At 39.1% G+C, this 15273-nt stretch overlaps 1 protein-coding gene across 2 annotated transcripts in view; it reads left to right on the top strand.

Moving 5' to 3' along the window:
• LOC137249166 (zinc finger protein 493-like) overlaps nt 1-9612 on the top strand; it is a 46223-nt gene extending 36611 nt beyond the window's left edge. The window contains exon 12 of one of the 2 annotated variants that reach the window (XM_067780451.1): nt 9363-9612. In XM_067780451.1, the coding sequence (XP_067636552.1) occupies nt 9363-9504 (142 nt within the window). In that variant the 3' untranslated portion in view covers nt 9505-9612. The remainder of the gene's footprint in view (nt 1-9362) is intronic. The other variant, XM_067780449.1, reaches the window with a different exon arrangement.
• The last annotated feature ends 5661 nt before the right edge of the window (nt 9613-15273 follow it).

Raw genomic sequence — 15273 nt, 5'->3', positions numbered from 1 at the left:
GAAAACGCAAAAAATTACAAACATATTCCGCAAAAAATAATTGTCTTAGTCATAACGTATCCAAAACAATGAATAAAATTTACAAAAAGTTATTAAATTCACCAACTCAAATATTTTTAGGTTATGGATATGGCGATAAACCAAAAACCAATTGGTTGCCTATGGTATGGTTATGGCGTCATTAATCGATTACATTGATTTCCATAAGGTAGGTTCGGTCACCTGTTTTATCTGGTTATGGTGTTATGGTTATAAGTGACCATTAATTGGCCCTTTATCCCTAACGCCATAGTCGTAACCATACCCATATCCATAACCATCTCCAATGTGGTCGATTAATGGTGCCTTAACCTAAAATCGTGAAAATTTTATAAAAATGAAGAAAACGCAATAAATTACAAACATATTCCGCAAAAAATAAGTCTCTTAGTCATAACGTATCCAAAACAATGCATAAAATCTACAAAAATTATTAAATTCACCAACTCAAATATTGGAAGAAGTTGAGATTTTTTTTGCGCCAAACTAATTTTTTTTACATGCAAAATTATTTATCTGGCTCAGGATCTTTGCGACGTCATAATGGCTATTATCTTTCTTACTTTTTTCACTATTTCGCATTTCGTTTTTTATACTCAGCTGAGCAGAGCTCACCTAGGGTTTCTTAAGGTTTCATCAAGTCACTGCTTAGCATCGGCTTAGAGATGATAGTATCCCTTAATGCTGCTAATATTCGTTACACAGCCCTCCACCTAAGTCTGATCGTCCCGATCAGACAAATCTCTCGATCTAAACGCTGCCAGCCTTTCCAAATGAACCACTTTCATTTTGGTTCGTGGTTTGCCAATGGTTTGTATGTGGCACACTCCATCGTTGATCCGTTTTACCACTTTGTATGGGCCTTCCCAATTACACTGCAATTTCGGGGACAAACCTTTTTTTCGTTTTGGGTTGTATAACAGCATCAAATCTTCCTGAAACCCCTTCGAATTAATTGCTTTATCGTACCTCGCTTTCATCTTGTCACTCATAATCTTTGATCGTTGCCTTACAAGATCGTGTATCTCTCTCAGCTCTTCTTCCAAGCCACCAGTGGATTTCTTTACATTTCTCTCCGCATTGGCATCTATCTTAAACTTCAAATCAGCTGGCAGGCGAAGGTCATTGCCAAAAATTACCTTTTCGGGAGTTTGGTCCGTTGTCTCATGCACTGCCGATCGGTAAGCCATCAAGAATAATGATATATGTGTATCCCACTCCTTATGGTACTTATATACATACTACTTTCCTTAAATGCTCCTCCAATGTTCTATTGAATCGTTCCACCATACCATCGGACTGAGGATGCAATGCAGTTGTCCGCGTTTTTCGAATTCCCAATGATTTACACATTTCCCGGAACACAGCTGATTCGAAATTCCTGCCTTGGTCAGAATGTAACTTCATTGGTACACCATACCTTGTAACCCAATTGTTTATAAACACTTCTGCTACTGTTTCCGCTTCTTGATTGGCGATTGGGTATACCTCTGGCCATTTGCTGAAATAATCCATAACTACCAGTACATATTTGTTTCAGCCGTTGCTAGTAAGAAATGGACCGGCGACATCCATAGCGATCCTTTCAAATGGCGCACCTGAGTTATATTGCTTCATCTGCTGCAAACCTCGCAGTTCGCAATCCACTCAGTGACCGACTGACGGCAACCAACCCAATAGAATCTCTGTTTAATCTTCTCGAGCGTCTTCGTGATTCCAAGATGACCTCCGCTTGGACCATTATGCAGCTCGCTGAGCACGTCAGAAATCCTCTTTCTGGGAACAACTATCAGTTTCTTTTTTCTTTGACCATCCTCACTCTCCCATACTCGATGCAAGCAACCGGATATCAACTCTAAACTGTTCCACTGTGCCCAATATGACTTCGCAATGGGACTCTCTGCTGACATCTCCTCTCTATTTGGTCTTTCGTTTCGTTCGAGCCATGCATACCATGAGACAGATCTGTATCTTCTAGCTGACACTTCCTTAGCTGTTCCTTGTCCCATTCATCTGTACACGTTATAGTCATTAGCCGGACATCTACAATGTCTTCTTTAGCTTTGGCCTTTGAACAGTGCATTCCAAACTACATGGTCATCGTGACATTGCATCAGCTTTTCCATGGGTACTACGGAGACTATGAGCTACGCTGGCGGTAATATCTGCACAGCCTAAGGAAACTTCTCAATTCATGCAGATTCTATGGTCTTGGCCAATTCTTCACTGCTTCTATCTTTTCATTCGCGGAGCAGATGCCCTCCGTCGTTACTTTATGACCCAAGTAACTAACTTTCTTCTTGAACAGAGAACACTTTTTGGGACTAAGTTTCAGACCAGCACCAGCTATTCTTTGGAAAACCTCCTCCAAGTTCTTCAGATGTTCTTCGAAGTTCTTTCCCAATACGATAATGTCGTCTAGGTACACTAAGCATGTTTTCCAATGTAGTCCTTTCAGTACCTGATCCATGAGTCTTTCAAAAGTAGCTAGTGCATTACATAGTCCAAAAGGCATCACTGTAAATTGCCAAAGACCATCACCGACACTGAAGGCTGTTTTCTCTTTGTCTTCCTCCTTCACTTCCACTTGCCAGTAGCCGCTTTTCAAGTCCAGTGTGGAAAACCATTTCGTACCAGAGAGCGAGTCCAGAGTGTCGTCAATTCATGGCAATGGGTAGCTATCCTTTTTCGTAACGTCATTCAACTTCCGGTAGTCCACGCAAAACCTCATTTTTCCATCCTTCTTCTTTACAAGTACTACCGGTGAGCTCCATGGACTAGCTGATGGTTCGATGACGCCGCTGTCGCTCATTTCTTGTATGATTTGACTCACAACTTCCCGCTTCGCCAGTGGAACACTATGTGGAGGTTGACGGATCGGCCTCGCGTCTCCAGTGTCAATTTGATGTTTCACAACGTTGTTGCGGCCTGGTTTTGAACCATCCTGGTCAAATATGTTCGCGTACTTTAGGGGTAGTTGTTTTGCCTTACTCTGATAGGCTTCCTCTAGCCCCTGCGTCCATGCCCTGATGTCATTTGAAAGATCAGTATTACTAGATGAAACGGTTCCTGGAGCTGTTCACAGTTAATAACTACTTCAGCCTCTTGGCATCTTCCCAAAATAGCTCCTTTGGTCAGTTTGAGTGGTGACTTGAACTCATTGAGTACTCTTACCGGAATACGTCCATCTTGTTTTGTCATAGACAGGGTTTTTCCTAGAAGTATATTCAGTGCTGATGTGTTTGCTGCTTCTACAACCCACAATTTGTTTGTCCCACAATCTCCATCAACCTTTGCCCAGATTACTGCTTTGGATTTTGGTGGTATTTGCTGACTCTCTTCCACCAGCACTCGTTTACTGCTGTAGCCCCTCTCGTAGCCGAAATTAAGTGGCACATCCATGTTCTTATATCGCATCATCTTGCTTTGCATATCGATCTTGATGCCTTGGTCGATTAAAAAGTCCACTCCAATTATGATTTCATCAACAATCTCTGTCACTATGAAATTGTGTAGTACCGTGACGTTCCCAATTGCTATTTCACATGCTACTTCTCCAACTACCTGGGTGTCCTCTGCCGTGGCTGTTCGTAATCTTGCTCCAAGCAATGGTCTTATCTTCTTGTTGACTAAATCTGATCGAATGATGGAATGGGATGCACCCGTATCTACAGTCAGTAAACGTTCCTTTCCATCCACATGCCCTCCGACAGTAAGATTGATTGGCCTTTTTCCAATTTGCGAGATAGAGATTATGGGGAATTTAATTGAGGGAGCCAGCTGTCGCTCCTTGCGGCTGACTCTCTTTAGTTTAACGATTGAGTGGACTTGGAGATTTGCTCATCTCCTTCAGCTCTGCGTTTACGACCACCCACATTGTTGGAACTGTTAGGGTTGGTGTTGCAATAACGCGCAATGTACCCTGGCTTTCCACACTTAAAACATTTGACTGCATCATTATTCTTCTGCTGCGTGCCCTTCAGTGCTTCCAGAATTGTGTCTACCCACTCTGGTCTTTCTACTTCCACACGATAAGCCTTATATGCTGGTTTACTCAATAGGGAGGCAGTTTCCTGAGTCAATGCATGTGATACCGTTTCAGCAAATGTTGGCTTTGGGTTTGCGTATGTGGCTCGCTTCGTTTCGACGTCCCGTATGCCATTTATAAAAGTCTGGATTTTTACCCTCTCGGTGTATTCCACGGGTGCGTCCGCATTTTCCAAATGAGCCAACCTTTCAACATCTGAAGCAAACTCTTGCAAAGTCTCATTAGCTTTTTGGCTTTGCAATTCTATTTGATATATCTGTTTCCTGTGTTCGCTTCCGTATCGCCGTTCTACAGCAGCCATCAATGCGTCATAACTGTTCCGTTCGTGCTCTGGAAAATCTGTAAGATTTCGACAGCTGGTCCCTTCAATGCTACGAAGAGTGTAGGAACTTTATCTTCAGTATTCCAGTTGTTCACTGTTGCGGTCTTCTCAAATTGTAGCTTAAAGACCTGGAAAGGAACAGAACCGTCAAAGGAAGGTGTTTTTCCTTTGGATTACTCGTTGAAACTGCTGGGCTCGATACGTCCTCTCAAAGCATCCACCTCGGCCTCGATTTTTTCTTCAAACTGTAAAATGTTTGTGTCTTGCGCCTCCAACTTCGAGGAAATACATTCCTTCTTGCTCTTCCAGTTGAGCAGAGAATACGGTTCTCCTGCGATTCCAGCTGAGTTTCCATCTTGGATGTAATCTGTGTCGACATTTCTGACATACGTGTTTCTTGTGCTTCAATCTTCGATGTTGTTTCTGACGAGATTTCTGCAATATGTGTGTTCTGTTCTTCCAGTTGAGATGCCATTTGCGACGACATTGATGTTACTGTCGATGTTTGTGCAGATATTGCAGCCAAAATCATGTTCAAGTCTGTGCTCGTAACTATCTGCGATGTTTCGTTTTTCTCTTCAATTTTTGTTGTTGTCTCGTCCCCATCAGGATAAAAGACATACTCGTCTACATCAATTCCTTGCGACTCTATGACCTCTCGTAGCCGTGCTTGAAGTTCGATCTTATTGCCGGTTGTATTCAATCCACTTTTAACTTATACACTACCTTATTGAACAAAGGATAAATTCTGAGTGGACGTTTTTCTGTCCAATTCATTTTATGAATGAAATATACAAGAGAAAGTGTCAAAACAGTAATGACAACTGATTTCTAATTAATGAGGTTGCCATCTGGCAATAAACGTAAAATGTGCGGTTTCGGTCGCTACATCACCCCCCTTCCAAAAACATCGTGGTCATCTGAAAATGTGAATCATGCTTATTCTGATTCTGCTGGAAAATACGCCGGCTTCAATCTGCCTATCGAAACTGTGACTGGTCTTGTTCCTACCAATGATGTACGTCTTTGGATATCTGTTCATTACCAGGTACAGGCCCTCATACGGTACTTTTGGAACAAACACTGGGGGTTTTCTATGTTTCGATGTTTCCGTTGGTTTGATCCGTTCAAAATGCTGTCGTAGTTCCTGTGTGAAGGTATGAACATCCGTGGATGCCTCACTGATGTACTGAAGATCGGGAATATTTTTATTATAACAGTTATGTATTACAGTTGGCAATAGGCTAACTTACTTTTTGGTTTAAATTAGTTATAGTTAGCTGAAAAGTAATGCAGAAGTAAACATCTCTGAATACTTTTCAGTCATTGCAGAAGCATGATACAAATTAGGGCTAGGACTATCCCCATATTCGAATATCCGTTGACACGGATAAAATCCGGACGGCATGGATATCCGGTTAGTATTCGTTTGTGAAACTATCCGGATATCCGGATTTATGAAGATCCAGTTAATAACCGTATTTTTGGATATCCACTGAAAGCATTGATGTACCATATATGTTTATTTAACATTAATAACAATAAATTCGTTGGACATTTAAATCAATTAACAGGGAATACAAAAAGGCTCCTATTGAGAAATATGTAATTCAATTCAATTCAATTCGATTTATTATTTAACACATTTGTACAAGTGAGACTATTGCCTTCGCGGAGACCAGAACATCTAGGAAAGTGGTACCACCCAAGGCAGGAGCTGCAATGGGCGGATGTCGCAAACCTATATATTCTGTGCTGGCAAACGGTGCAAAAGGAGGTAGGGACTAAGAGTCTGTTTCCCTGACCTGCACGATTGCTGCCGGAAAAGAGGGGGGGAGAAGACGGGGGCAGGGGATGATGCTCAGCATTGCTACCGGCCCTACTATGAAGGTAGTAGTTATGAGTGGTAGCACCTGTTTGAGTTGTTGGCGCCGTGGGGCGCGAGCAGCAGCGGGTACTTGTTGTGGCTTGCTGAGCAGCGGGGCTGCTGGAAGGTAGTGGGGGGGGGGGGGGGGGCGCTTAAGCGTAGACTACGGGACGCCCTTGGGCGTGAACAGCAAGGAGCAACAAAAGATTTATAAAAGTTACGTGGACGTCTGGTTTTCGGATCAAGCCCAGAACAACCTGTCCGATGCAACCATCCCTTGCACGAGACACACTGAACTGAGTATGACCCTGCTAAAAAGATTCTTTTCCGGCAGATGCAGCAAAACCATTTTCGATGCCTTCCCGGAGTAAGAGAATATGGAGCAGTCCTGCTGCAAGGAGCCGCTGGGAGGATGACAATTTGTGGGAGGGACGCAACAAATTAAATGGGGTCATACTGAAATGACAGTCCTTGGTCGGGAAAAATCCCTAGTCGCTCCGGTACATAGAACCGACTGCCTTGGGAAGCGAAACAATTTTCTTCTTGTTCTGGTGTAAGAAAACAAGTGCCGATATCATTTCCCGACTCAAACAATTTCGTGTGGGATGAACTACATTTCCACAACTTGAAAATACCCTTTCAGAAGCTGTTGAAGTGGCAGGTACCGCAAGATATCTTTTGGCGATTTTCGACAGATTGGCATATATTTTTTCATGGTCTTGCCACCAATTGCTGGCACTTATATTGTGGTTTATTTGTTCTTCGAAGAAGTAGCGCTGAATCTCGTCTTCCTCCCTTGTGTCACTGATCATATAGGAGTATATCCATTGCCGTGAGATTACTGTTTTCCGAATCTTCTTCTTGGGCATTCATATCAGCAGTACCCATTATATTGCACATTTTTTCCACATGATCTTTTCAAGTCTGCAGCTACTTTTTCTTTGAATGTTTTTGCCATCCTCGTATCAGTGTTTTTAAATTTCAGATGCTTATTAATAATTTTATGAATGATGGGTTTCACTTTAGAAATTGTAATCTCGCTGTCACTGCTAAGCACATTTGTCGCAATTTCGAAAGGGGCGAGTAAATCTATTAGAACATTAACTACATCCCAGTCACCGTCCGAAATTACGATATTTTGAGCGGCCTTGTTGCTGAAAATTGAACGATCAGCAATTACTGCAGCAATAGAAGCTCTAAGCTCTTTAACTCTTTCCAACTTAAAAAGAACTGAATTCCATCTAGTTGGACAACTTTGGATTAGTTTTTAACTGTCTTTTCAGTTTGTATTAAATGTTTCTCGAGAGCATATGTACGTTTACTCGAATGATTGAAACTCATCACCAGTTTTGAATCATTTTGGAGGACTCCACAACATTCTGGTAGTTTCATTCCTAAATTAACACTCAATTGAAGTGTATGTGCACTGCATGGATGACTGGTTATGTCAGTGCTCCAACCCCGAACAGCCTTTGTTATGTTTTCCGCGTTGTTGTGTAGAATAGTTGTGACTTTTTCTTTGATATCCCATTCTTTCATGCCATCTCGAAGCGTGTCTTCTAAATTTTCAGCTGTGTGGCTTTCAGTCATTTCTTCGGTGTCAAATTGAAAGAGCGAAGAGTCCAATTAGAATCTAAATAATGCGCTGTAAGTCCCATATAGGATCGGGAAGCTCTTGATGTCCAGCAATCAGTGGTCAAAGCTATATCAGATGCTGAACTGAGATGTTTCTTAACTTTCTCTATTTCACGGTCATGCATGGCTTGAATTGTACCGGAAATTGTTTTGCGACAAGGAACTACATACTCTGGATCGAGGACATTAACAAACTTCTTGAATCCATCACATTCCACCAATGAAATAGGCAATAAGTCAACAGCAATCATATTAGTCAAAGCTTGTGTTATTATCTCTTGACGTACTTTGGACATACACTTATTGCGAACAGCTTGAGCTACGCGTGATGTTCGAACTTTCTTCATTGGGGGTTCTGAACATTCCGAATTGTGATCAAAATTAATTTGTGATGAACTGCTACTCCGCTTATATTCGGGCGCAGATTCAGGGAGAAAAGCTGCGTCCATGCCATTCTCTTGAAGATGGAAAAACCGATAGTGGCTCCATAGACTTGATGTCGATTCTTTGTTTTGTAGCGTTTTTTCACAATATAAACAAATGGCACTGTTCTTATTTTCACTTTTTTGGAAATGATCCCAAATCTTGCTGACCATTTTAGCACTCATTATTAGGTTAAATTGACGCTTTGTAAAATTGTTGATGTTTGTAAAATTCTAGCTTTTTAATTTTTGACGTTAATTTAATAATCTACAAACATATTGTGTGAATAATTTTTCGATGTTTGCTTCGTTCAATTCTGATATGCAGATATCCAACTTTTATATTCCAGTATCCGGATATACGGATATCTGGATTTTCCGTTTACGTATCCGGATATCCGAACAGCGGATATCAGGATTTTCCATTTACGAATCTGGATAGCCGGATTTTTTGCTTAGCTATTCGAATATCCGGTTTATCCGGATAGCTGAAAAATCCGGATGCAGTTCACAGCCCTAATACAAATATAACAAAGTAAAACCCATGAACCATGAATTTGAATATGGGATTTTTGATATACATTTCGGCGATTTTATAGTTTCAATCATTTAATAAAATGATAGTTGAAAAATATGTATTTCTTTAAACTTATTTTACAATAATACGACTAGTTAAAGTTAAATATAAACAAATCTAAGTAAAATTTACATTTTGATTAAATTAATTAGTCAAATATTGTAACGCATTTAATTCACAGTGAAAACCAAATATTCTTTAAAAAATTTGAGTAAATCGGACGTAGGATATAATAGTTAATATCATTTAGTGGATAGGGCTTATATTACATGTCTGACTTTCCAGGTTCTGTGATCAAAATTGACTGGTTGCATCGGGACTTCATATTTACAACACCTGTTTTTAGTGATAACTTTTGAATGAGAAATAATATTTACCCTCCGCCTTCGAACTAATAATATTTACACTAAAACAAGCATTTTTATCCTTTTTCCCATAATTTTTGAACGAAGTTCTACAGTTGTAGGTCAAACTAAAGTTTACCGAAAATTTTGGCCCGTTTTTCGTCTAAGCTGGCACATTTTTTGCTCTGGCACTCGCTTCAGCTGGCGCGGGGATATATATATGATTGTTGCCAGCACAAATTTGAGATAAATCCCTCGTGAGAACGTTTTGGCAGGTTGTTCAATATGGCGGCGCATGCGGTCGCCTATCTTCAGCGGGTGATAGAAAGAGATGCAGGATGACATCACCATAGTCACTTTGAAAATCATGGGATCCATTCTATTTGTAATTTTGACGCATATGCAGAAGTTATCACGCTTGTCTTATCCACAATAGGTTTTACATTCTAATCTTTTTATCATGTAGCTTTTTCATAGCAAATAAACAGACAATAGTGTATGTTAGTTTATTGAAACCCAACTAGAGATATACGCCGCATGGTGACAGGTAAATATAACTGAACAAGCAATCAAGCAGCAGCCAAAGACGTTAGAATAATCCAACAAAGACTTTTGAAAATAAAGATGTTGCATGCGCGAACTTCAGTGGAAAGCAGCGGAGGTTCACAAAACTCTGGTAGGATGCTTCCACCACACCACAAACTTTTAACATAATATAAGCGCACAAAATACACTCATTGAGATTTTGGAGAGTAAAAATGAAAAATTTGAACAGACTAGCTGAATAAAAAAAGTGTACAAGTAATTGTTAAATAATAAAAACACACAGTGGTAGTTTAACACATTCTGCTGTGGTGAGTGGTGAAAGTGTCCTACTACAACTTTGTGAAGCTTGCTTCACTATATTTTTCCAGCATGCAACATCTTTATGTTCCAAAGTCTTTGAGTCCAACGTTTTTGCAACAGCATAACTAGCAGCCAAACTCCTAAAAGAACGAAAACGGCGACCTGGTAACTGATGTCCAAAGAGTACTTAGATTATGGAGGGAACACTTCTCTGCTCTTCTAAATGGATACAGCGATTTACCGCACAGGTATGACGAACCCGATCCCGCAATCGATGATGATGGAATAAATTTCCCCTCAACCCGATTATGACGAAGTCAGAATAGCAATAACCAGATTGAAAAACAAGAAGGCCGCGGGCGCTGATGGATTGCCTGCGAAACTATTCAAATACGGCGGCGAGGAGTTGGTAAGGCGCATAAGTGTTCTTTGCCCAGTCCACAAGAAAAGGGATACTGCAAATTGCACCAACTATCGCGGAATCAGCCTTCTTAATATCGCATATAAGATCCTGTCAAGTGTATTGTGCGAAAGATTGAAGCCCACCGTGAATCGGCTGATTGGACCTTATCAGTGCGGCTTCAGACCTGGTAAATCTACCATCGACCAGACTTTGACAATGCGCCAAATCTTGGAAAAAAAACGCGAAAAAAGAATCGACACACATCACCTTTTCGTCGATTTTAAAGCCGCCTTCGACAGCACGAATAAAACTGCGTATATGCAGCTATGTCTGAATTTGGTTTCCCCGCAAAACTTTTACAACTGTGCAAAATGACATTGAGCAACACCACCAGCTCAGTCAGAATTGGAAAGGACCTCTCCGAGCCGTTCGAAACTAAAGGAGGTTTCAGACAGGGTGACCCCTATCGTGCGATTTCCTTAATTTGATGCTGGAGACAATTATACTAGCTACAGAACTTAACCGCTCTGGAACAATATTCTATAAAAGCGTGCAATTACTGCATACGCTGATGGCATTGATATCATCGGCCTAAACACCCCCGCGCCGTTAGTTCTGCTTACTCCAAACTGGAAAAGGAAGCGGTAAAGATGGGTTTAATGGTGAATGAGGACAAAACGAAGTACCTGCTGTAATCGATCAAAGAGTCAACTAATATGGGTTTAATGGTGAATGAGGACAAAACGAAGTAACTGCTGTCATCGAGCAAAGAGTCAACACAACACATATGTGCCTTGGCAACGACTTTACTGTTGGCAGCCATAATTTCGAAATAGTAAAAGCAAAGAGCATAAATACAATAAGAGCCGTCACTCGTTATTTTTTAGGCATTTACTCTATGTATACTGAGAGGTAGTCGCTACTTTTTTTGGGCGAGATGTTTATAAATGTCTTCTATACATTTTCTTGGGGTATTTGTGTTTATTTTTCCGACTGTATATAATTAACTTATTTAATTCTCTTTCCAAAAATCACAGTTGCACGAGGGGCCTACACGGCATGGATAAATGTGAGACAATTAAAAATGTCCCTCTCAGAAAACATTCGGCATCAATTTTTTCAATTTCCAGCGAAATACTCGCTACAAAATAACGAGCTCTTATTGTATTTATCCTCTTTGGTAAAAGCAGAGAGGATAGATAGAATAAGATACGTCATTTCAAGTTTTATTTGTAATATACCTGATTGGGGGGTATTAGAAAATTACCTTCTAATACACATTTTTAAGAAGTTTATATTAATATATATTGTGATTGTTGGAAAGAGGATGAATTGCTTAATTAATACGATTTGCACTAGGTAAGCAATTAAAAACTAAAGTCCTCTCTCCGCAAACGAAAATCATACTCTACAAGTCACTTATCGTGGTGATGGCGAGTACCCAAGAAGATTTAACGATAAGCTGTACGAGCTATACGCACATATCAACATAGGCCAGCGAATTAAAAAGCAGCGGCTGCGCTGGCTAGGTCATACGAATGAAAGATGACGCTCCGGCCAAGCCTCCGATGGAAAGACCAGTTGAAAAACGATTTAAACTCCCTTGGTGTGACCAAATCGCGCCGGTTAGCGGAGAGACGGAGCGACTGTCGCGCCTTGTTGGACGGCCATAACCGTTTAAACGGTTAAGCGCTAATTAAGCAATAGCAGCCCTATAAGCAAAGCTGGGGCCCTATTCGCTAACTGTGAGTTTTAAAGTGTACACAAGAAATTGTGTAAACTGTGAAATTCTGATTCTGTAAAGCAAATCTTGAACAAAAAAACTCACTGATAAAAACTTCGTGAGTTTTCTTGGCAGCCAGTGTACACTATTGTGACATTCAAAACTCATACGCACTGTTACAGAATGACTTTTGTTTTCAGGGCGTTTGATGAATTTTTTTTTTTTCACTGACAAGACTTTTTCATTCAGCGCTCATTCAGCAAAACAATGTGCACAATAATTTACAGAATCACATGAAAATTTAAAGTGTAAATTATGTGTGCAAATAAGTTTTCAATGAGTGTACATTTTTCATTTTTTCACAGTTAGGGAATTGACCCCCTGCTGAACATGTAATTTGGTTATTAAGTATCGGACTGAAAGTATCGATTTTTTTGTCGGTACTTTTTTTGTAATACCTAATTTTTACAGGGGTTGACTGCTAAACACGTCAAAAAATTTTGGGACAAGTTATAAAAGACGTGTGTCGGCTGCGGATCAAAAATCGGAAACGGAAAGCAAAAAATTTGATATTACTGTACTGTAGGCAGACTTTCTACGCAAATCCTACAATACGCATACATGTAGTCAGAAAGGTGTTCCATGGACCGCCCAGGGCTAGTTTTTTAAGGGCGAATTAATGGTGACTTATAACCATAAAGCCATAACCAGATAAAATAGCTGATCACACCTACCTTATGGAAATCAATGTAATCGAGTTAACGTTATGGTGGGGTTTTAAAGGTCCGCGGTATTTTTTTTACTTCCGCCATTCGAATATTGGGAACAAGTACAGTATACGGACAATGCTGATATAAAAAAACGAAAAATTGAGATCGATAGGTATTAATAAAAGAAACATAACGGCATATTTTTTTTTGTTGGGCAAACAACAACAACAAAAGTTATTAAAGGTCAAAGTTCATAATAAGCTTTTTTTAATCTAAATTACTTCTAAAGTATTGAACCGATTTTAAAAATTTTGACGTCGTTGGATATGTATTTCCAATACCTTTCATTTGATGTATATCTTAAGTATATAACTGCAAAGAATTTCCTGAAATAATATAATTTTTTAAAAAACATATCAAAACTTTTAAAAACTTAATTTTTTTTAATTTAATTGCTATATTAAATATATGAAAATATAGTTTGGTAGATGGGAAATAATTTAAGCTTTAATTTAAAATTATATATAATATCCTTAGTCCCATCAATGCAATACCAACTGTCCTGTTCCTGGTATACCAAAACTTAATTTTGGGCAAATTAACAGTAATTCTGCGCAGAACACCTGGTATTTGTTTCCTTTATGTGCAGAACACCTTTCCTTCGGCCGCACTTATTTAAATAACCCTGGGCTACGCCATGCCAAGTCCGGGTGGTTGCCTGAATCGTGGCAACATGCCACGGTACGCACTCTTTTGCGCGTTTTTAGGTACAGCCTAATAAAATTACAACAACCATGTTTTGAAAATGGCAATAAGGCCATACTGGCTTTATTTCAATATACATACACATACATACATATGTACAAATAAATATGCTAATTTACTTAGTAAATATAGCACTTTTAAACATTGAATTTTTTAAGTATTTTACGGGATAGGAATACAAACAGTATATCAAATGAAAGGTAATTTTACTACCTATACAATGAAAAAAAATTTTGAAAACCGGTATGATACTTAAAGAGAAATTTAGATTAAAAAAAATGCTTCATGTGAACTTTGACCCTTAATAACTCCTGTTATTGCCATTTGCTCACAAACAAAATTGTGTAGGTGAGTACCTTGACCATGTCTATCAATCCTCATACTTCATTTTTTGATTTTGGAATTGTCCGTATACTGCACTTAAGCCGAATATTGTTACTGAATTTGAGATTCCAATTTACAAAAGCATTATGTCACCTTAGCTGGAATAATTTTCGCAAAGAATATAAAAGCACTGAAAACGGTCATGGAAGTAGATATAATCCAGAGCACAAATCACACACAGAAGATTGTGCATTCACAAGTTCAAAATATATGAAGATTCGTGAAACAATTAAAATATAGTAGGTAATAATCAAATTAATTAATACGAGCGTATCGAGTGTTTGTCGATACAATTACTTTTCTCCGATGAGTAGTCGGTGCAAAAGTATCGACTACAAATTTTCTTGGTATCGGGTCAGAAGTGTGAATACCTAATTGTTTTTACTAGTATCGTTTCATCCCTAAGTCTCCTTACTTGTGGACATAGATTAGATTGATACGAATCTTTTGCTTACGCTCTCATATTTTCGCTCTCATGAGGGATTTATCTTCTAGTTGTTGCTGGCAACAATCACAGATAAATCCCTCGCGGCAGCTGAAGCGGGTGCCAGAACAAAAAATGTGCCAGCCAAAACGAAACACGTGCCAAAAATTTTGGTAAACTTTAGTTTGGCCTACAACTGTAGAATAGCGTTCAAAAATTATGGGAAAAAGGATAAAAATACTTGTTTTAGTGTAAGTATTATTAGTTCGAAGGCGCAGGGTAAATATTATTTCTCATTCAATAGTTATCACTAAAAATAGGTTTTGTAAATATGAACTCCCGATGCAACCAGCCCATTTTGATCACAGAACCTGGAACGCCAGACATGCAGGATAAGCCCTATCCATTAAATAATGTTAACTATTATATCATAGGTCCGATTTACTGAAATTTCAAAAGAATATATGGTTTTCATTGCGAGTTAAATGCGTTACAATATTTGACTAATTAATTTAATCGAAATATAAATTTTACTTGAATTTGTTTGTATTTAACTCTAACTAGTCGTATTATTGTAAAATAACTTTAAGGAAATAAATATTTTACGCCTATCATTTTATTAAGTGATTGAAACTATAATCGACGAAATGTATGTCAAAAATCCCCATTTTCAGATCTATACATTTTTGTTTGGAGTGGCATCATTGATAAATGTTATAAAAAATGTGCATTTTGACAGCGCTCTCTCGAAACAAAGAGTTGCA

The sequence above is a fragment of the Eurosta solidaginis genome, chromosome 4, assembly GCF_040869045.1.
Source record: "Eurosta solidaginis isolate ZX-2024a chromosome 4, ASM4086904v1, whole genome shotgun sequence".
Classification (NCBI taxonomy): Eukaryota; Metazoa; Arthropoda; class Insecta; order Diptera; family Tephritidae; genus Eurosta; species Eurosta solidaginis.
Note: the sequence above shows the minus strand (reverse complement) of the source record. Positions and strands in the feature narration are given on the sequence as shown.